The sequence below is a fragment of the Talpa occidentalis genome, unplaced genomic scaffold, assembly GCF_014898055.3.
Source record: "Talpa occidentalis isolate TD23 unplaced genomic scaffold, MPIMG_talOcc4v2.1, whole genome shotgun sequence".
Lineage (NCBI taxonomy): Eukaryota > Metazoa > Chordata > Mammalia > Eulipotyphla > Talpidae > Talpa > Talpa occidentalis.
In genome coordinates this window covers 105,799,556-105,821,549 of record NW_026555331.1, presented here as the reverse complement: position 1 = coordinate 105,821,549, position 21,994 = coordinate 105,799,556, and the positions used below count along the sequence as shown (strand labels likewise).

The 21,994-nt window shown below is 40.1% G+C and overlaps 1 protein-coding gene across 3 annotated transcripts in view; it reads left to right on the top strand.

The window, feature by feature from the left end:
• Nucleotides 1-21,707, top strand: part of CPVL (carboxypeptidase vitellogenic like) — a 102,896-nt gene extending 81,189 nt beyond the window's left edge. For 2 of the 3 annotated variants that reach the window (XM_037509739.2, XM_054692442.1), the window contains exon 13: nucleotides 20,569-21,706. In XM_037509739.2, the coding sequence (XP_037365636.1) occupies nucleotides 20,569-20,712 (144 nt within the window). In that variant the 3' untranslated portion in view covers nucleotides 20,713-21,706. Of the gene's footprint in view, nucleotides 1-20,568 lie in introns of all 3 variants that reach the window. The other variant, XM_037509734.2, reaches the window with a different exon arrangement.
• Nucleotides 21,708-21,994: the final 287 nt, after the last annotated feature.

Below are 21,994 nucleotides of genomic sequence, written 5' to 3'. Positions count from 1 at the left end.
CACAGCTGCGTCTTCCACCTGTTTTATGTCCCCTGGACCAGCCTGTAAAACTGTGGTGCCCCATCACACATGTGTCCTGCTTGACTCTGCATAAAGCATCCAGCTTGGAAGACCAGACTGCGGCTGCAGGGCAGCGCTGCTGCAGAGGTGGGAAAAGGGATTGGCTGCCACTCAGAAACTCATGGCAAATATCACACTCAGCCTGCTGACTCTTCTTGTGAATGCAAAACACATTTAGAGATGAAATGGCACCCCTCTGGCTGCCAAAAAATGGGTAACAAAAGAAGCAAGGCCCACATATGTTTGTGATAGGGAGTGTTTTAGCACGCAGCAAGGGACCTGCATTTTATGTAGGTGATTTAAAAAGGCTGGCGGAGCTCCTTCCCCCTCATGCCTCAGCGTATGATTGGGGGTAGTGTGTGGAGAGAAAAGAGGATGAAGGAGAGAAAAGAGCTCCGGTGTTAACAAAGGCATTCTCTGTAAGGCTTGAATTGAGAAAACTGTCCAAATGTCAAGTGTCTGATAATAAAAAAAAACGGACCTTCACCATGGACTTGCCTTTTAGCACTAGACACACTAAACAGAAGCATGTGTATGTGTCTGCCAAAAAAGAAACCTCACTCTGTGCCAAACTCCACAGCTCTTAATTTAAAAATCGAAACCAAAGTAGACTTGTCTCCGGATGGTTACCTAAAATGTCCACTTAAAGAAATGACAGCTCTGCCCAGGGAGCACCAGGCCACTGTAAGGGGAGCATTTCCCCTGTGTTTTCCTGACAGGCTGCCCAGGAAAACTGAAGGCACCTCCAACCAACCTCCAATGAGGCTGCCCCTTGGAGGACCTGGACAGTAGTCAACCCTGTTTCTGCAGCATTCTAAAGATGGACACAGACTCATTAACCATCTGGGTAGTGGACTTTCCTGAGTCCCACTTTGTTCATCTGTAAAATGTAAAGTTTGAACTGAATTATCTCTAACATATCTGCTAAAAAAGATCCGAAAAATCTATTTTTCATTAATACCCAGAGGGACTCAGCAAAAATATAGACTAATGGACTTCAGTGGATAGGGATGTAGATATATGCACACACCTACGGGTGTGTGTGCATCTACTGGTATTGACTTGAAAGTGTAGTTTCCAATAGTGTTACAGTATAGATTAGAAAGCTAATCCTTTTCCTACTTGGCTGTGACAAGCTATGGTCATCACTGACCTTGTCCTTTTGGGGTGCTGTGCTGAATGTGACAGGTGCTGTTCATGACCTGTGCTGGTGTTATCACTGTTTTTGAAATGCAGAATATTATGTTCTTATATCACTGAATCATCATTATAGCCCTAAAAGATTTTGACTGCACATTTAGAAATACAAAATTTTAATCAGAATAACCTAACACTGATGAATTTCTTGAAGAACATTTTTTTCTAGAATAAGTTTCATCATTAAATTAAATTTTCTGATGAAAGTACTGAAACCATTTCAAATTCCTCTATCTTTATTTCACTGGAAATATTTTTATTGAGACTAATAATATTCCTTGTAAATGTCAAAAGAAAAATTGAGTCACTGCTCAGTTTTCAGTCTTATCAAATCTCACTGGGATGTGTAGCTTCTGCTAATTTTTTTTTATTGTGGTAAAATACACATAACATAAAATGTAGGAGTGTGCATAAATTTCAAGAAGTTTATTTCCTGATTGCATTGCTATTGTGATATTTTTGTAATAAAAATTCAGGTTGTTTGATAATTACAAAATAGATTACCTCAGGTAGGTAGCATTTTGTGGCCAAAATAAACTTTAGATTTCATTTGCCAGCTGGGGGAACTGAAGCCCACAGGTTAAGTGTCCCAAAGTCTTGGTGCATTTCATGTTAGAACTGAGCCGGGCCTCCTGGCCTCCAGCCCAGTGGGTCTCTACTTCACAAGGACACCCTCTCTGGAATGAGGGATGGATTGGCAGCAGCAGTGTGGTGGCAGAGTTAAGCTTGGAGCCTTATATGTATCTGCCGTAGTTAAAGCAGGCCTGGGAAAGAATGTGTGTCCCGCATCCCGTGTTAGCTTTGAATAACATCCACGTGTCCACCTCCCATAGACAAGCAAAGGATCTGGGTTTTCTAAAAGGCACTAGAACTTAGTAGGTTGTGAAGCTGGTCTGTCCAATGTTAAAATGTTATAGCTTCATCTGGGAATGTCTCATATTAATGAAAGTACAGATGCTAAAATTAGCTCCAATGAGCAGAAAGAACATGTTGGGTAGAGGCTCAGAGTAAGAGTATACAGTGCTGGGCATGGGCAGGGACCTCAGGCTGGCCTCTGGCCTGGAGAATGAAAACTGGGAGAAAAACTGGAAAGGGGCCATGGGCCTCCATGGCAAAGGAGTGTGCATTCCATTGTTTGTTAGTGGGAACCCTTGAAGTGTTTTTCTCCCTATGTTTTTTATACACATGATATTCATGTAAAAATACACGTTAACACAAAATTCACCATTTTAACCATTTTGTGGTGGGCGGGTCGGTGGTATTAAATCCATTCCTAATACTGTGCAGCCATCAGCCCCACCCATCGCACGGCTCTTTCATCTTGCAAAGCTGAAACTCTGCCATCATTAAACAGTAACGCCCCCTCACGCACCTTCTCTCTAGCTCCTGGCAACCCCTGTCCTACTTTCCATCTCTGAATTTGACTACTCCCCTATCTCATATAAGTAGAAGCATATAGTGTTTGTCTTCATGAAAGGTTTTCAAGCACATTTTCAGAGGTGTTCTCTGGGAAGTTAAAAATGAAATGGATGACATCTGGGTGGGGAGTAGGCAGAGAAGGGAGATCCTTGGGATCTAGGAAATCAGGTAGGTAGGAATTTTATCGGAAGATATTTTTTCATTTACCTTCTTGACCCTTGATTATGAACTTCCGCAGTACAGAGGGGGATGAGGTGGGTAAGTTTTGGAAAGTCCAATTGGTGAGGACTTTCCATAGGAACACCAAATTAAAAGCTAAGTATCTACACAGAGTCCAGCATACTGATGTCTTCCTGGTACCCATAAGGGCAGCCACAGGAATCACCTGTGGCTCCCTGAAGCACAAGCCCTGCACCGCGTCTTAACATCTTAACTCTGACCTGGGTTTAACCCGAGGGTCCTCAGTCCCATTGTCTGCCTTATTCTCCTCAGAGCTTTTCCCCTAATTTTCTGGTTGCCAACAGACAGTGGCCCTTTAGCTAGGGGTCATATCCAGAGAAACCCAAGAGAAGGAGCCACCACCCTCAAAGCTTAACTCCTAGAGAGTCATGGACAATGGAGGCATCTGGTACAAAAGAGGAAGATGGATTTGGAGACAGACAAGCCTGGTTTGAATTTCCAGCTTATGTCTAACTAGCAGAGGACTGGTTCCAGGTCCTGTAAACTCTGAGCAGGAACAATTTCTCCATAAGGTCTCAGGGAGACAGACAGAGATGTTAACAGTGCTACCGATTCTTTAGCATAGCCAGCCGTCAGTCCCGTGGTCCACCACCCACTTTCTTATCCAGAATTGTATGGAATACCAGTAGCTCCTCTACAAATTATGTGATGAATTAATAGGAAACAGAAGCTTCACCTGAGAAACTTGTGTATGGCTTCAAATGGTAGCATTTGAGATTTTACAAGCCACAGCTCGATCTTTCCTTTGTATCACAGTACCTTCAGTACTATGAGGGCAGGGCATGGGCAGTGGTGGTTGAATCTAGGCTCCATATCTGCCCTCAGGTTGTGTAATGGGGGTGATGCCAAAGATGGAGTGTTGGGGGTGGTGAGTTCACATAGAAGGTTTGTCCCTGAAGGTAAGGTGTGTGCATGAGGCAAAGACCTGGTGTGCACATGGAAGGCGGTAACAACTACAGCTTGCTAAACAAACTTTTCTAAAACTAATGTTAACTCTCTTTTGTTGCTTTGACTACACAAACTAAGAGATGAAGAAAAGCATAACCATTGTCCTTTGAGCGGAAGGGAAGGCCTGGCTAGGAACTGAACATCTCCGTGGATAATCCATAGAGGGAATGACAGAGAACTGGCCACCTCCCTTTGTTGGACTTCCTGCTGACAATTTTTTTCTTTTTTTCTTTTTTCTTTTTTTTTTTTTTTTGAGAATTTTCAACAGCTGAGGGAGCATTATGAACTGTTTCCGAAAGAACTAACAGTTCCGGAAAGGTCTTCACTAAGACCTTGATTGTGCTAAAAAAATCAGAGTAAGCAAAGAGCAATAAATGTAACTTTTGTATTTGACTAGTTGAGAGGGGATGAGAAGTTAAAATAATATTTAATGGGGCCTCTCTGGTGGCAAGAGTTTAAAGTCTCAGTGTTATCAAGTTATCACCAACCACTGAGACATGAGTTCAATCCCCAGCCAGTGAACTAACCCACATGGTGCAGCAGACCTCTCCTGCTTTGCCCACTGCTCTCCTCAGCAGTGTATCTCAGTACATCTGCCTGTTCTGCTCCCCACTCTGTCCCTGGTGAATCCTCTCACTCCCAGGCCCAGCACCTCTGGCTTATACCCCAGTTCTTGTATGCATAAATAAAGTAAATCTTTAAAAAAAATGATATTTAGTGGAGGAAAGTAATTATTAAACAGATTTGAGACAATGATTACCAAATACAGCTAATTCCCTGGAAAATATCTTCTGACTTTTTTTTACAGAGATTATTAAACTGAATCTTCATAAGTCTCAACTCTATTGCCTTCTACAAAGAAGGGTGTCCTGATTCATGGGCTCTTTGTCTCCACCTTCTAGAACTAGGAAGAGTGCTTCTGTTTATGGGAATCATACTGTGGGCAGAAAACCAGAACAAGCAATCAAACTACCACCCCAACCCAATAATAAAATTTGCTGTTATTAGATGGCTCACAGTGGTCACAGGTTGGGTTCTTTAGAAACAGGCACTGAGATACAGTTTGGGGTAAAATGTTTGTTATGGATCAGCATCTGTGAGGGAATGAGGAAGAAGCAGAGCTGGCAGAGGAGGAAATCAAACTGATACAAGCCTGATAGAACTTGACCAACCTGGGGTGGGAGCTCCAGAAAGATTCTTTTCCATCAGAGTATCCAAATGGGGCCATAATGACAGGGTCTTTATTCCTTCAACTCATTGAGTCACCAAACATGAGCTACCCCAGGAAAGGCATCGTCTTGGAAAAGGCCACCCCCTGCAAGGAGTCAGACTACAGGAGCTGACAGCTGGCAGTTGTCTGGACTCCCCATGGCTGGACAATAAGTCTCCCTGAAGGGGATCTGGTGGTACATGTCTACATCTAGCTCAAAGGCCACCCAGTTACAGACTCTCAGGATTGAACGGGAGGTTTAAGACATACGTTATTGCCCTGCCTTTGTTTGTAAAATGTCAGCGTTCGCCTAAGTTCTTAGTGTAATTGTGCCTTCTATCTGCATTAGAGGGATGGATCCAGGCTTGATTTTCAATTCATATCAAGATTCCAAGGTAGGAAAAGATTAAAGAGTTGTCAGAAAGTATTTCCCTTTTTCAGTTATTTGTTAGGGAATAACAGATCTTTACAAACTGTGGTGGCTTAACACAAGTTTTTATTTCTCATCATGTGTGGCAGAATGGGTTCAGCTAGGTGGCTTTTCTGGTTCCCTTGAGGTGGGCTGAGGCTACACATGCACTCGCATGTCTGACTAGAGATGTATAGTAAAGGTGGCCTCCTCTCCTCCAGGGCCCTCTCCATTTGGCCTCTGGCCATGCTGTGACCTGCGAGGCAGCCAGTCTCCTAAATTCATGGCAGTCTTTCTAAGGCCAGGGGTCAAAAGTCCCAGAATATTATTTCCATTGCACACTCTCAGTCAAAGCAAATCATGGAGCTCTTGGCTCTTCATGGAAAGACTAGCAAAGAGTTTGGGACCATCTTTAACCCACTACATTTTCCTAAACCAGTGTGTCTCAACCCTAGCAAGCATAGATTCCCAGGCCTTGTCTTTAGATAGTATGACTTTATTGGTCAAAAGTAGGACCTGAGGGCCTCCCTGGTGGTACAGGGGTTAAAGTCTCAGCACTATCAAACTATCACCAGCCACTGCAGCATGAGTTGAATCCCCAGCCAGGGAGCTAACCCACATGACACAGCAGACCTCTCCTGCCTTGCCTGCTGCTCCCTCAGCAGTGTATTTCAGTAGATCCACCTGTTGTGTGCCCCACTCTGTTTCTGGTGAATCCTCTCACCCCTGCATCTCTAGCCTATACCCCAGTTCTTGTATGCATAAATAAATAAAAATAAATCTTTTATAAATAAAGTAGGACCTGAGCATCAATATTTAAACTGATTTGGGGGAAGCCTAAACCATGACTTCCCCCCCCCCATATAACACTGTAATGGCTTTCATTTTGCAAGAATCTAGTAAGGATTATGTTTGAGTAAAACTTCCATTCTAATGCATAAAGGATGCTCTAAATCCTGACCTATTTTGCTTACTTAGAGGCCAACCAGAAATCTTAGGACACAGTTTTACTTTTAACAAACCAACCATTGATCTGCAGCATCACATTTAGAAAGTGTTCTCTAGTCAACAGTGTCTGCTGGTGTGGTTTTCTGGTGCTCAGAAATCCTCAGCCAAAACCTTAAGCTACATTTTAGATCTCAGTCCCTGCCATGCATTGTAGGTTTACAAGTGGTCTTTGTTCTCTCCAAACACTGATAGACCATTGGTAATTTAGACTCGTAGAAAGTCTTTTATTTATTCAAACATTAGCTTCCTTTCCCCAGCAGAGTTGGGCTACTCTGAAATGATGTGGTCTCTGTGCAAAGTCCTTAGATAGCAGTACATCTTTGTTACTTTCCAACAAAGATATAAGCAGACGAAGCAAGGTCTACTGTAAACATCATGCTAGGTGGTTCTCAGCAGAGATGTTGTCCACCAGCCACCTTGAATTTGGTTTTGGATATTAATTATTAATCAAATACTATAATAAATTGATTCAATTCCCAAAATAAAAGTAGTGTTTTGGAATGTGAAGTCTTATCATAAGTAAACTTAGTGTTTTCATTAACAAAGAATTTGGAACTGTTTATCCACTACATTTTCTCAAACACATGTGTTTCAATCGATGCAAATACAGATTCCCAGGCTCTGTCTCCAGTTATTCTCACTTTGTTGTTCTGGAGTAGCATCAGCATTTAAGCTCTTCAGGGCATTCTAAGCATGTTCAGCTGGTTTAGGAGAACTCGAAGCTATGATAATTAGGCTATTTAACAAAGTTTGTTTTTTTTTTTTTAAACTTTGTTATGAAGAACCCTTAACAAGTAAGTTTATTTTAAAAGAGTTCTTAACCTGGGGTAAGGGTCAGTGGTTAGGATTCAAGCGGTCAGTGAACTTGGAGCCTCTAACTCTAAGAAGCATTTCCTTCTATTATGAATGATGAAGTTCAGCATTTCCTTCCATTATGAATGTAGACAACAAACCACAGCAGCACTAGCAGTACATTAGACTGTCACCAATAGAAAGCAGAGATAACTCATTTCATATACATATGCTGTTGCAAGTACCTTGAAACAGATTTTATGACCATCACTCTTCCTGGGCTCTCCGGTGTTCTCTTGTGGCCTCTGCTGCTCTGCTGGTTTTGCTTCTTCTGGTAGTTCTTGCCCTCTGCTGGCGTCCCCGTGACACCGCCCTTATAGGCACAGTCTTAGCCCAGGTGTATCCCACCTATGTATGCCCACACCCTACTCCAGGTGTCTGCCATCAGACATGCATTTAATCTAATGGCGGGAGGGCAGAAAGCCCGATACTTTACTTACCATACACAGCACTTGTTAGCTGTGTGACCTCGGTAAGTTGCTTAACCTCTCAAAGTGGTTTCTTCTCTGTGAAGTGAGGATAATAGTAATACTTGCCTCTTTCACGGGAGGATTAATGATTAGAATTAATCAGATAAAACATATATATTACTTGACACACATTCTGGTACCTAAAAAGTGGATAATAAAATTTTGTTCTTATTGCCTGTAGGACCGCTCCTAGCATTAATTTGTTTTCACAGGGCAAGAAGATCCACTCCCACTGCCAAGTCTAATAGGGTCCTTAAGAGCTATCTTTTTTTTTTAAAGATTTATTTATTTATGCATACTAGAACTGGGGTACAGGCCAGAGATACAGGGGGGTGAGAGGATTCACCAGAGACAGAGTGGGGAACGCAACAGGCAGACTGAAATACACTGCTGAGGAGAGGAGAGGTCAGGAGAGGTCTGCTGCGCCATGTGGGTTGCTCCCTGGCTGGCTGGGGATCGAACTTGTGCTGCAGAGGCTGCGGATTGCTTCATAGGGTGATGCTTAACCCCTTGCGCCACCAGGGAGGCCCAAGAAATATCATTTTTTAAAGGCTCATGGTTACCTAATAGCAGTAAACAAAAGTGCCTAAACTGAATAATGAGATGTTGCTAAAACATTGAGTCCCTTCCCAGTTTACCAATCATCTGAAACATTCCTGTTGACAATAAATGAAACATCTAGCCTTTTCCACCAAACATCTAGTCTTTTTCACCGTGATGCTGAGCTTCTAACATGGAAACTGGAAAGAAGGAGAATATAGGCTGAGGGAATAAAATACAAACTAGCAAACGAAACCCCCAAACATTCTGACAACTTCTTGCTCTTCTGCTATCAAGCACGGACATGTGACTGTTTATTTTTGTCCCTAATATTTATTTTTTTTAATGCAGCAACTGGAGTCCCAAAGTTTAGATTCTGGCATCAGCCCTGTCTTCTCAGAGCAGCTTGCCAGGGGACTTCCCACTTTGCCTTTGTTTCTGTTCAATTGCTTCTCCATATCCTCCCTGCTTACTGTTTTTAGAAATGTGGCCCATCTCACCAAGGCTGTGCAGAAGGAAAAAAAGCAAGACAGAGAACATGCTAGATTTCTTAAAGATTCATTTTTGTGACTTTAGTAGATGGTTTTTCTGATTTTTTTTTTTTAGTTGGATTTTTGGTAGCCAACCTCAGCGCAGGACATCTAGAAAGAAAAATGCATCTACATCTCCTAAGCAGCCCAGTGAACTGTTCACTCTGCCCTTTTGTGTGTGGATGCAGCAGGTTCTCCTTCAGCCCCTTTTCATTTCAACTCACCAACAGAGGCTCCGTAATAAGAAACAACTAATAAAACAGATTTCAACGTGTGCCTTGGATTTGCAGACAAGCCCTGGCACATCGGAGAAGAAACTAAGTATTTTTGGAGCATAGTACAAGCCGCCCTGCTTCTATCACTTTTGCACTGAAACAAGAAAGTGATTTACCAGTCACTTTGCTGTGACTCTTACCAGAAAATTAAGCAGCACAGTAATTGGTAGATATTTCTCACCTGGTTTCTTAGTTAGTATTTCTCACAGCCTGTAGCATCCTTCTTGATTCTCCGATTGTATTCATTACCTCAGGCTTGACAAAGAACCTCCAAAAACTACTTAAAAAGAGAGACCCTGGTTTTATACAAACCAATAAAAAATGTAGCAGTTTGAGGACAGAAAATGATGGCCACTCCATATAAATATTCATAAACTAATACAGAATTTGTAATATGTATAAATTCTAGAGTGAAATCATTTTTGCCTTGTAGTATTTTAAGAAAAGGCACAAGGTATAAAGGATGCTTTTCAAGAACATTTTTGATATGTGTTTTAAGTTGTGCTGTTTAACCTTTGTCCTTTTTTACAATAGCCTCCTTAGCTGGTTTCAACTAGTCTACCTCCTTTCTAATCTACCATCCTCTCTGTGCTTCTTCCAAAATGTTCAAGCCTGATCATGTTTTTCTCTTATTTCAAATCTCTCAATAACTCCCTTCTACCTACAGAATAAAGTTCAATCTCTTTACATAGAATCATTAAGATGTTTGACCTGGCCTTTGCTTCCTTCCCCAACGTAAACGCTCCCTTTCCCTCCTTCTCCATTAGAAATCTGAAAAACAAAACAAAACCTCTTATCATCCTCCCCAACACCCCTTGCTATTTTGTTAGCCAGAAATCCCTGTGGAATTCCCTCCCCTTTCTGTTCCTTTGTCTGCCTGGAAGCCCCTATTTACCTTACAAAGCTAAACTCACTATCACCTCTCAGAAGCCCTCCTCCCAGAATGCCTCCTGTGCATCTGTACGGCACTGGGGTTGATCATTTAACCGTCTTCCTCCCCCATCTGACAGTGAGTTCCTTGAGGGAGAGAATAACCTTTCAGTTATCTCACTAGCAAACCCTTTAGCATGGCTCGTGGCTCAGTAAATGTTTGGGTAATTAAAATCCAGTGGGCCCCTGCCTCATGCCCATGCCCCTCCCATTTGTGTGTGTGTGTGTGTGTTTTAATACTGCAGTTCTCAAAGAGTGTCATGGTTGATCACTAACGTACACACCAAATCTTTCTGGGGAATAGACTAGACATCCTGAAATAATGAATAGTTTACAACCTTTAAACTACATTCATTCTTTATGGCAGCTGTAGACTGTTGCCTTTCTGTGTTACGTAGGAGACAAAAGGAGAAATATTCTGGGAAACAAATTTATGCAAGGACCTGTAGAAGTTTCATTACTAAAGCATTATCCCCTTTAAAAAATTGAAATTTGGCATTTGGGCTTTTTTCCCTTTTTATAAAAAACACACAGCTTGCTTCCTGAAAACAAAGGAAATAATAAACAATAGAAACTCCTAATTTTACTCTGATTATTTGCCAAGAGTCCTCTTAGTTCATGTGGTTCTATTTCATTAGAGCAGACTGATTAGCATAAAAAGAATGCTTCTAAATTAAGCTACCCAAATATGCACTTAGTTAATACTCAGGGAGCTAATTTATTGTATTATTTAAAATATAAATTGAATAGCAGATCTATTTACTGATGTATAACAGTTAGGCAATGATGCGTAATTTTCTCTTAGCTGTTGAGTGGTTTTTAATAATCTATTGAAATTTAACAGAGAACTATTTCATTATGGGAAGTGAATAAATTCTAAGAAGTCTAGCATTTAAAGTATTATCCACACTTGGAGAGTGGGTTTTAAAAATTAATGATATTTGAGGAACAAAGAGGAAATTGGGGTTTGCTTTTTAAACAGTAACTTTTTATTGTTTTAATTTGAGGTATAACCAGATTCACAAAATTACTTGTGAGAATATTAAACAGAGCCAAAAAATAAATAAGGTGGGGAGAAGAGTGGGATAGAGAAATGGGGGACTTCAGGGAACAAAATAAAGTTGTGTGAAGAAGATACTGCTACATGGTCAGCTAGAGAAAGGGCACTATTTTTTGCCTTTGCACAATCTCTGCTTTCATGGCAAATACTATATGCCTTGTTTTTTTTCCACAAATATTATCATTAATATGTGCTATTTGGCGTATTCTGTATCCTAAATTCCTGGAACTTGGAGACATATGCAGGTCTGGGGTTGCCTTAGGCTGTGGGGTCAAGAACACAGTTGAATCTGGACACCCTCTCTCGTCTGGAATGTTCCAGGAACTCTTGATACAAGCAGAAGGATCCCATGAAAGTGGTGACATGAACTTGAAACTATTATTGCCGGTTATACCAGAACTCAGTGAGAGTAGGCAGGAAGGCAAGCCGGCAACAGAACCTTCTCATCTTTCTGCAAATATTTGAAACCCAGTCCATCTGATTTCCTGAGCCAAGGTTTAAGAGAAGTCTTGGTCCTTATAATCTACCCATTTGAATGGATGTTCCTTCCATTTATTTCTGGGAAGAGGAAGAATGTCCAAATGTTACGTGTTTACCCAGGAAGGGGAGATGCTGATCTGTAGTGTTTACCAATTTCCATGGTGTAAATAATCCCAGTGGCTGATTTTAAACTACCAACTTGACTAAAGGTGGAGTCAGACAGCAAGCAACATGCATAATTGACTCTCCTGAGCCAATAGGAAAGAACTCCAAAGTACTACTGCTAGAGCCATCACATATTGCTGTTTGCAGGCCGTAAAACTAGCAGGTTGGCTGGCTTTTGTTCCCAAGTTACCCAGAAGATGGTGAGTCAAGATCCTCACAACACTCCTGACAGGGAGCACTTGCTGCGATAACCTCTGCCCTCTCCTCCCTGCTCTCATTCTCTCATCCAAAAGAAAACTACGAATGTAAATCATAAAGCTAGACATTGAGTAAGGATAATTAGTGAACTGGATCATATTTTTTTTTATCCTCTTGTGTATATCAAATATAAAATATATTGATCAAATATATATCAAATATGGATGTGTAGGGTAAAGTTTCGGTTGCTTTTTAATTGCATCAAATCCTGGGTTGTAAAGTGGATTCTTAAAAGGAAGAAAAAGAACAGCTTTCTGCCATTCTGTTAAGACAAGTAAGGTCTTGCTTGCTTGACATTTCTGTGGGGAGAAAAGAGAGTTTGGCATTTCATGTGGTGATAGAAGGTAGAGAGAAAGAATGGGCTGGATCATGGTGTTGGCAAGCTTAAGGGATAAGGTTCATTCTAAATAGCGAAGTCAAGCATATTGACAGTAGTTTGCTCTCATATTCAAGCTGCTTTCTTATTTGAGTTGGGATCTTTCCCAAGGGAAGGAAGGATTCATAGTGTGGAAATAAAAGCAGCCTGGAAAGAAAACAGTTTCCCTCCTAAAGAATATATTATAATCCTCTCTTTCTGAAAAAGTATAGTAAAAGAATTTCATCTTTATTAATATTGCAACTTCCTTCTCCACTCTTCAGGGGAAAAAAATTCCTTCGACCATAAAAAATCAGATAATATTAGTACGAACGACCTTTGGTTGAGTGCTGTTATTCACCCACAAGGCACATGTTGCAAGTTTTGGATATATCTGTGCACTGAGTGTCATGTAACATTTTATATGTGTTTTCTCTTTGAATTTTCATAGAAAGTGAAATATCCTTACAGTGACCAACCATCTTGAGTTGCCTAGCACTTTTTCAGTTTAAGCGCTAAAAGTTCTATATCCCCAGAAACCTTTCAGTCCTAGGCAAATTGGGACAACTGGGACTACTTCTTATTGCCATTTTATAGATGAAAAATAGAAGCAGTTAAGTCAGTATGCGAAAGTCACAGAGCTGGACTCTGATGCAAATCTGCTGAATCCTGAGTTCCTCCTCTTAACTGGCATGCTTAGTCGGCACTGTGCTTTTAGTTTCCCTGATTATGAGGCCCAAGGAAAGATAAGGCTCTAACTGTAACAGGGTGGTCTCCAGGAAAGGGGGAGGTTCCCTGCCCCACCAAGGAGGGTGGAGCTGAGCAGGAAGAGGAGAAGCTGCAGAAGAGACTGGAAGGAAGGAGCAGGATGGAGCCTAGAGACACGTGAAGAAACTGTGCTTGTCTTTTGGTCGTGGACTGGGTGACACAGATGTGGGTGAGACCCGTGAGGAGGTGACAATGGCAGCTTTTATCTTGATGTTGATTTTGCTCTTTCCTTCCGGGCTTGTCCGGTTGTTTGTGACCTTTGCTGTGGGTCCCCACTGAAGATGCTTTAGACTTGTGGCAGGCTTTGGGGCCTTGTTCTGACCAATCCCATTTGGATGGACTTTTACCCACGAGGGACGGGTAACTTTGGGTGCTTCATTTAGAAACTAGACTCTTTGCCTTTCCTGTATTGTTTCCTAGTTTTATTAAAGTTCCTTTTCATTAAAGTCTCATATGTTTGTGTTGATGCGGCGGATGGCAGAACCCATTTAGAATAGGCAGGTTTGCGGGGTTTGGGCTGCCCTCTCCCTGTCCTATAACATAACCTTAGTCATCCCTACCAACCTTGCTGACATTAGCATAGAGAGTCTTTCAAGTTGATTTAGAGAAAATGCCCTTGCCTTTTTTCTTTTTTATAAATTAGACATATTTGTAGCCAATTGAAACATCTTACTGATTTGGTGACATGAGACCAAGAGATTTGATTGAAGGTCTTCCCTTCTTAGGCATTTGCATTTGTTTTGTGTCACTCTAAAAAGAAGAGGTATATTACTTACAAGATTTCTTCTAACTAAAAACTTCCCCAATTGTCAGGAGTCTGCTTTTCATATCACATAGAAATGTCTCTGCCATTTACTATCATCTTTTTATCACATCTATTGTTGGGGATCAGATAACTTTTAGAACCACTATTAGCTTCTTAATGATATATTACTTTTTTATCTTTCCTTTTGGTGCTTACTTAGAGATTACAAGATTCATCCTGACTCAAGAAAGTCCACTGTGAATTAGTTACATTTATCACTGTACAGATGTCCAAGTACCTTACAAAATTTTAACTCAATTTATTGCAACTTTTGTCCCACTGTTTTCCATTTTAAAAACTTATACTTGGTTCAAGCCCACAAGTCATCATCATCATCATCATCATTGATTTTCATTTATTTTTACTCACACATAGAAGTTGTCCACTTTTCTCCACATTTTCACATTGTATTAAAAATAATTGTCTTTCTGCCTGAAAAACAACCTTTAGTATTTTTTTCCAGTGCAGGTCTGCTGGCAATAATATTTTCAGGTTTTTGTTTTTTGAAAATATATTTATGAGGTTATTTCTTTAGGAATTCTAGGTGGTAGTTATTTTCTTTCAGAACCTTAAAGATAACATTGCACTATCTTCTACCATCCACCCTTTTGATGGACAAGTCAGCTTTCTTGCATCTTAGAAGTCATTTGAAAGCATTGTTCTTTTTTCTCCGACAACTTTTAACATTTCTTGTCTTTGGTTATGCCATTGTGGGTAGCATAGTGCTTTGTGGCTTAGGAGCATGATTTGAGGCACAGCAAGCTGTGTGACCTTGAACAAGTAACTTAATTTCTGAGTCTCAGTTTCCTTAATTGTACCATCCGGTAAAATGTAATACCTCTTGCAATAGTTGTGCATTGTATAAGGAATTCATGGAAGTTATTCATAGGATACTAAACACAGTACCCAAACAGGGATGGTTTTCAATAAATATTAACCATTGTCATTGTTCTTCCAACAATTTCCATGTTCAAAATCCAGAATCAGAAGTTTGTACTAACCTTACTATCTTAGAACATCATGTTCCTACATGAGTGTCAAAAGTCTTGGTTGAGGAACACATATTATCAGTTGGCCAACCTGGGGTTCAATTACTTTATATTTTTCCTGTTTAAATTCACAGAGATTTTCAATACTAGCTTGATGACTTTTGTCAATTTTGGAAATTTTTCAGACTCCCTAAATTTTTAGAATCCCTAAAGTTTACTATTTGTTTAATTCCATTCCTTCCTTACCATCTTTTTCCAGGAATCCAGTTAAACATGTTTTCTAGTCATTTGTCTCTTCTATATTTTCATACCTTTATTCTCCACACTTTAGTCTGCATATATTCTACTGACCTTTCATAAGTTCATGTATCTGTTGTTCTTCCATGTCAAATCTACTTCTAAACCACTTATTAAGTTGTTAATTTCAATTAACAATGGAAAAATAACTCTTTAATTCTATAAATTTATTTGACTCTTATTTAAATTCTAATTATCTGGTGAACTCTCTTTTTTTACCTAATTTTTTGAATATTTTGTTCACAGTTAAATTTAAAAATCTACACCCAATAACTCCAATATCTGTATCATTGTGGTTTCTTTCAAAAATCTGCTTTTTTTTCCTCCTTGGTTCTTAGACAGATCATCTTGGCTTTCAGCATGCCTAAATTTTGTCGAATGTTGAATAAAATGTATGAAAAAAAATATGCAAAAAGATGTTATCTTCCTGCAGAGGATTTGATTTTTCTGGAAGGCAGTTAGAGTAGGGGCAGATCAACTTGATTCAGTTAGAGATTGAAACGATGATTTGGTGCTGGATTTCAGGTTTTGTGAGGGCTAACCTGCTTCTGGTTTTCATTACTTCTAAGGCCTTGTCTTTCATGGATCTAACAAAAAGCTCATGGTATTTACCATGACTTGACTCCTTGAGAAGCCTGTGATTCCAAATTTTGCCTTTTGTGTCTTTGGGAGTTTTGTTTTTTTGTCTTTTGGTTTCCCAATCATCATAAACTACTAAAAGTTCTTCTTAGCGTTTCATCTTTCACCTGTCACATTTGGCTCACATTCTTGTGCTTGTCTGCATTCTTGCCAGCGAAGTTTAAAAAGGGGTGAATTTACCAAAGGGAAATGTGACTCGAAGTGTTAGGTTCACTTCTCTGCAGTTCTCCATGATTTTCTCCATGATTTTGGTCTCTCAAGTCCTGGTTGCCTATTGATATTTTTACACCTCTTTCTTTTCTTTTTAAATTCAACTCGTATTGTTGTTCTTATGAAGTGGGATTGGTTTTATGCATGCTATTGTATCATATCCAGAGTGTACAGTAATGCTGCAACTGACGTAGTAGGATGTTGTATCTAGGAAGCCTTGGGGAACCAGCTCTGTATCGACTGCTCCTAGGAATGGTACCGTTGTGATGACTACAGTTAGGTCAGTGACCGCACCTTTCCCCCTCCTATTCAATAATCCTTGCCACACCAGAAGTGTGGCATGATAAATTTCAAGGATGGTTTACCCAAGTGTTGTGGGAGCAAATCTGAGCATTGATTTGTGCTTTTTTTTCAAAGGTGATTTGTCTCATTCTTTGTTAGGTTGTGGCTGGTTTTTATTCTCATTCCCAAGTATGTTTTCTTTTGTAGTATATATATTTTTTATTTGAGCGTATATATATTTATATCACTTCTACTAATGGTTAGTGTCTGAAGGCTAAAAGTAAGATTTTAAAACATAGAATGGAATAAAAATAGTAAGAGAACTTTAGTATAAATCAGAAACCATAACAAGCAAGATTCTCAAGTGTCTGCACCATACTGTAGTGGAAAACAGGAACAATATATCTATCCTGGATTGTCTGCCTCCCAAACCTGCTTCTCCCTGCTGCTCTTTTCTTCTTTCTTGGTTCACAGCACCACCCCGTGCAAAACTGCCCATGTCAGAAGCTTAAAATAAGGAGGATGTGTGTGTGTCAGGGTGGAGAGGGTACTGTCAGTTAACCTTTACATCTGATTAATCACAAATTTTATTGGTTTTACCCTGACATCCCCTTCTCCATACTCTTCTCACCATCTCTCTTATGAGCCTATATTGTTTCTCATTCAGTTAGTCTCCTTATTTGCCTCCCTCCCTGCCTGGGTATAGCTCCCTTCTAAGTCAGCTCCCTCGTTACATACTAAGGTAAGTACTTTTTCTATATTGCAAATCTATATTTAAAATCCTTAAAAACCCTTTAGCATCTGTCTAAAATAGGCAAATCCAGAGACAAGAAAGCAGATTCTGATTGCCAGAGGCTGGCGGGTAGGGAGCAATGGGAAGAGACTGGTAATGGGTAGGGCTCCTCTGGAATGCTGAAAACATTCTGCAAGTGGTGCTGGGAACAACAGAGTGAGTGTCCTGAGTTTTAAAGTGAAGTGAATGATTCACTTTAAAAGTGCTAGAACAGTCATTTATAGCATGCACACAGACACACACGCACACAGAGGACAGGTTCCACACATCCCAGCAGCGTGTCACAAGGAGTACAACACTGTCCCACTTGTGTTTACCTCCCCCCACCACTCTGCCTGGTTTTCCCTCTAACTCTTCAAAAATGGACCCTCTTGTCATGTAGTTTCATGTCCCATTACTTTCCCTCCCCCACTGCACCCACCACCGTCTTTCCAGTGATCTGCTCCTCCAAGACCCCCACAAAGTCTCTTCCAACATAACGACATCATCGCACCCACCTGAGTCTCCCTCTATACATCATCATCTCAAAAGACACAACCGGGAAACTTTCCTGCCATGTCCATGTTTCCAGCCCCAGGGAGAATTGTATCATTTTCTAAAATATAAGTGGATGAAGCTTTAAAAGGTTTGTATAACTTTTTTATAATTCATGACACATTTGTGACCCCCTGCAACATCTGGAACACATGAATTTAGAGGTTTCAGTTGTAATGTGGGAACACCCAAAATGCACAGTTCTGATGATTAGACTGTTTCTATCCAGGGAGCCTGGGGATTCATCTTGTCACATTTAAATATGTAGTCACAGCCCTGTCACATTTTGTTTCACCTCTAAAAGCTGCAGAGTGATCTGTGAGAGGTTAGCAGGTTGGTTCTAGACACCAGAGAATCTTCTTTTTCAGTGCTTGTAAATTTATTTTTGAGGTTAACATCAGTAAAATAACTAAATGGATTTGCTAGAGAACATACTTTGGAATTTTGTGGCATGTGAGAGACTTTGCTCCCAAATGAGCTTTACTTTCCAGTCTTAATGGCTTTGTTTATGATGTCCTTTGGTCATAGCCTATGGCAGCTCAGAATGGGAGGGAGCATCAGGTATGTCAGAGTGAGTAAGGATTTTAACACCATGCTCTCTTCTTCACCTCTTGATTGTCAGGGACATGGTATGTGAATGTGTGTGTTTGTGTGTGTAAATATCCAAAGAGTGGATGATCAGGAAGAAATAAACTAAGGTGAGGTTGGGAGTAGCTAATAAACAAATTTCTAGTAGTATTCTCCCTCATTAGGGAGGGGGCCTAACAGTTTGTTTTAATAAATGCAGGTCTTTTTATGCATGCTTGCATTTGAGACCCCCGTTTAAAAGAACGCCCTTCAATTGAGATTTTTGATGCTAAAGTAAGAACACAGTGTTTTAGGATAGTTAGGTTGGTACAAGCATTTTGATCTTGCATTTTGAATGAGATGATTGTTGGAAGAATAACGACAATGGCTAATATCTATTGAGTATCATTCCAGCCAAGGTATTATGCTAAGTGTCCCATGGATATTATTCCATTAATTCCTCAAAGAACTCACCACTACCTCAAGAGGTAATATTATATTCCCTATTGTACAGTGAAAGAAACAGGCTCAGAGCACTCAAGTTATTGTCCAAGGTCACATAGCTTCTTTCCTTGAGTCATGCTCCTCCTATATTCTGACTCCTGAGCCCAGCCATAAAGTACTGTGCTCCGCTCCACGAGCACAGTTCTGATCCTCCATCCTGGAGACAGGGTGACCTTTTGCTTTTGGGTATTCACTTTATTGTTGTTCTGGACCATTCCTGCCAAGCTCATTTCCAGTTGAAGCAGCTGGGTTTTGTCACAAACATGATTTTGTTAAATGTCCTTAGCTGAGCTGAGGTTGCACAAGAATCACTCATTAGATTCCTGCCAAGGCCTGACGTTTGGATGGGAATATACAAGACTATTCTAGCCTGGGACTGTGGAAGCAGCAAAAGCTCTCCTCCAGAGTTGCACACATGGGCTCTGTCACACATATGTTTGCTTTCAACCTGGGACAAAAAGTGAGACATGTTGGGTTTCCAGATGCAAGTTCAGACACAAACAGTAGTTGGGCTCCATTATCTCTGCAGAGAGGTACAGATGCCCATTGAGGGGGGTTTAGCTAATGCAGATGTCTGAGGTGTCACCTGTCCATGGCTTTCTGTCTCCTGTACCTACCACAGAACACTATGGAGAAATATTCTGTGACTAAACCATAAAGTTTGGTTCAAATGTAAGAAATTATTGTGCAAATGCTATGATTTGATTTAAAATGCTAGTGTTTACATTGGAAGCCAACATTCTAAGTAGAGCTCTCACAGTTTTGTGACTTGGATAAGCTCAGTCACCTCAGGGCTGAAGTGAAGGGTGTTCTCTGCAATAGTACAAGGCACAATCTACACAATTGTGCCCTGCCAGGTGCAATTCATTGAACGTGAGCCCACTTACCTCACCACGAGATTGTAAGATGGTGGATGTTAGGGGGTTGGTATAAAAAATGCAATATATTTGTATTTGTTTCCTGTCTCAGTTTTCTTCTGACTGAGACAGGTAAAAGGAGCTCTGGCGCTCGTGAATGGCCTCAGCAAAGTGACCTTTCATTGCTGGATGATTCAGCATCTGGAAGTGACTGTGTGAGAATTTCACTGCCGATTTTTTTGCATCAGTGGATTCGACCAACCAGGGATCAAAAATACTATGCAGTTAGGCATATTATAAGCTATCTAGAAGTGATTTAAGTTAGACAGAAAGGTGTGTGAAGGTTATATGCAAATACGTCATTTTATGTAAGAGCAGCCACAGATTTTTTTGTTCTCTGCGATCCTAGAACCCATCCTCCAGGGGTCTCTGAGAATCATATAAAAACTTTCCTACCTTGGGCCTCCCTGGTGGCGCAAGCCGTTGAGCGCCGCACAGTGAAACTGTCCAAAGCCTCTGCAGCGTGGGTTCTATCCTGGCCAGCTGGCGAGAAGCCCACATGGCGAAGCAGACCTCCCCTGTCTCGCCCGCTGCTCCCCTCAGCAGTGTATTTCGTCAGTCTGCCTGTTCTTTTCCCCGCTCGGTCTCTGGTGAATCCTCTCACCTTCCCATGCATCTGGCCTGTACCCCAGTTCTTGTATAAATAAATAAATCTTTTAAAAAAATCTTTCCGACCTTGATTCACCTATTATTAAAGCTATCAAAAAATAAGACAATGAGCCTACACAAAGATATGGATTGGTAAAACATGTCTGGGTTACATGTAAGTTTTAAGTCTATTTTAATATGAGTTAAACCTTTCATTCATTTAGACTATCTCCTCCTCTAAATTTCTTTTTTTCTTTTTCTCCTTTCAGGTTATTGTCCGAGGTGGAGGACACATTTTACCATATGACCAGCCTCTGAGAGCTTTTGACATGATTAATCGATTCATTTATGAAAGAGGGTGGGATCCTTATGATGAAGATGCTTTCCTAAAACAGGGCACTTCAGGATTTTAATCTTTGAAAATTTTCAAAATTGAAAATGTTATAGAAATAAGATTGTCTTTTTTATATCTGAAAACTGTTTCTCAGCAATAAAAACTTTTCCTTGTAACAACCGAGTTCTGTTTTGAGGAGAGATGGTCCATTACTTTAAGAAAATGCTGTGCATGAGTGGGAATTACATCTTTTAACTTAAAGGATGGAAGAGTAGATTCTGAGACACCAATTCAGATAGAATTGGTTAAATGGGATATTAGGGTCTTGGATAGAAATTTTAATTCCAAGAATATGTAAAAAAGTGTAATAAATGAATAAAGTTGTAACAACATGGTCTTCAGTCAAGAAGCTTGTCAAACCATGCATGTGAAGGTGTTTTGTAAATGTTATTGGATAAAAACAGTACTGAGTGAGTTATAATAGTGGTAGGGGCCAGCCTTGGGTATGTAGAAAGTCTACCATGAAAGGTAGCTTGGAATTTTTAGAACTAGATGCTATACATTCAGATGCTGTATGAATTGATTGATAACAAGCAGAGGATCTTATCCAGAGAATATACTGAATTTGCTTTTTCTCCTTTTTTTTGAGTTTGTTGGTTCATTTGAAATATACACATTCATCTAATAGCCTGCAGGCCACATTAGTTATGAGCCATTTTTAATTTGGGTTTTAAATTCTGTACTTCTTTAAGCCAAATAAAAAATAACCTAATTTTGTATAATTGTGTGACTAGCAACAAAAATTTGAGATAATCTGGCATCAAAACACATTCATTTATAAATATGCATACATTAGTAATTTTCCAACTAAAATATCACATCTTGGCACATCTTTTCTATTTATGTATCATGTGTTCATATCTCTCAAATTCTCTAGCACATTTGGCTTTTCCACATCATTTCCCTCTCATATTACCCATCTAAGAATTGGCTCACTGGATAACTCAATTTAAAAAGTCAAAGCTTGTTCTTGCTGCAAATATTTTACTAATTTCTCATTTTGTATCTGATTTCATTCAGGTTTTCTTCCCTTTGTGTTGTATGCATATTTTTCATTGTGCTTATATACTATAAGTCTTTAATTCAAACATTCTGGTTTGAAAGTATATTTTAATCATTGCAGAGAATAAAATGGTTGAAGTATGCAAGAATCTTCATACAGCGCCATCTGCAAGTTAAAGTAATCACATTTGGTCCAATAAATATGTATTGGAAAGGGCATCAACTGTGGCTGTGAAATGGGGGAGTTAGTTCCATGTGGGTGACACATGCCTGAATGTTTCTGGATAAGTCACTTCACT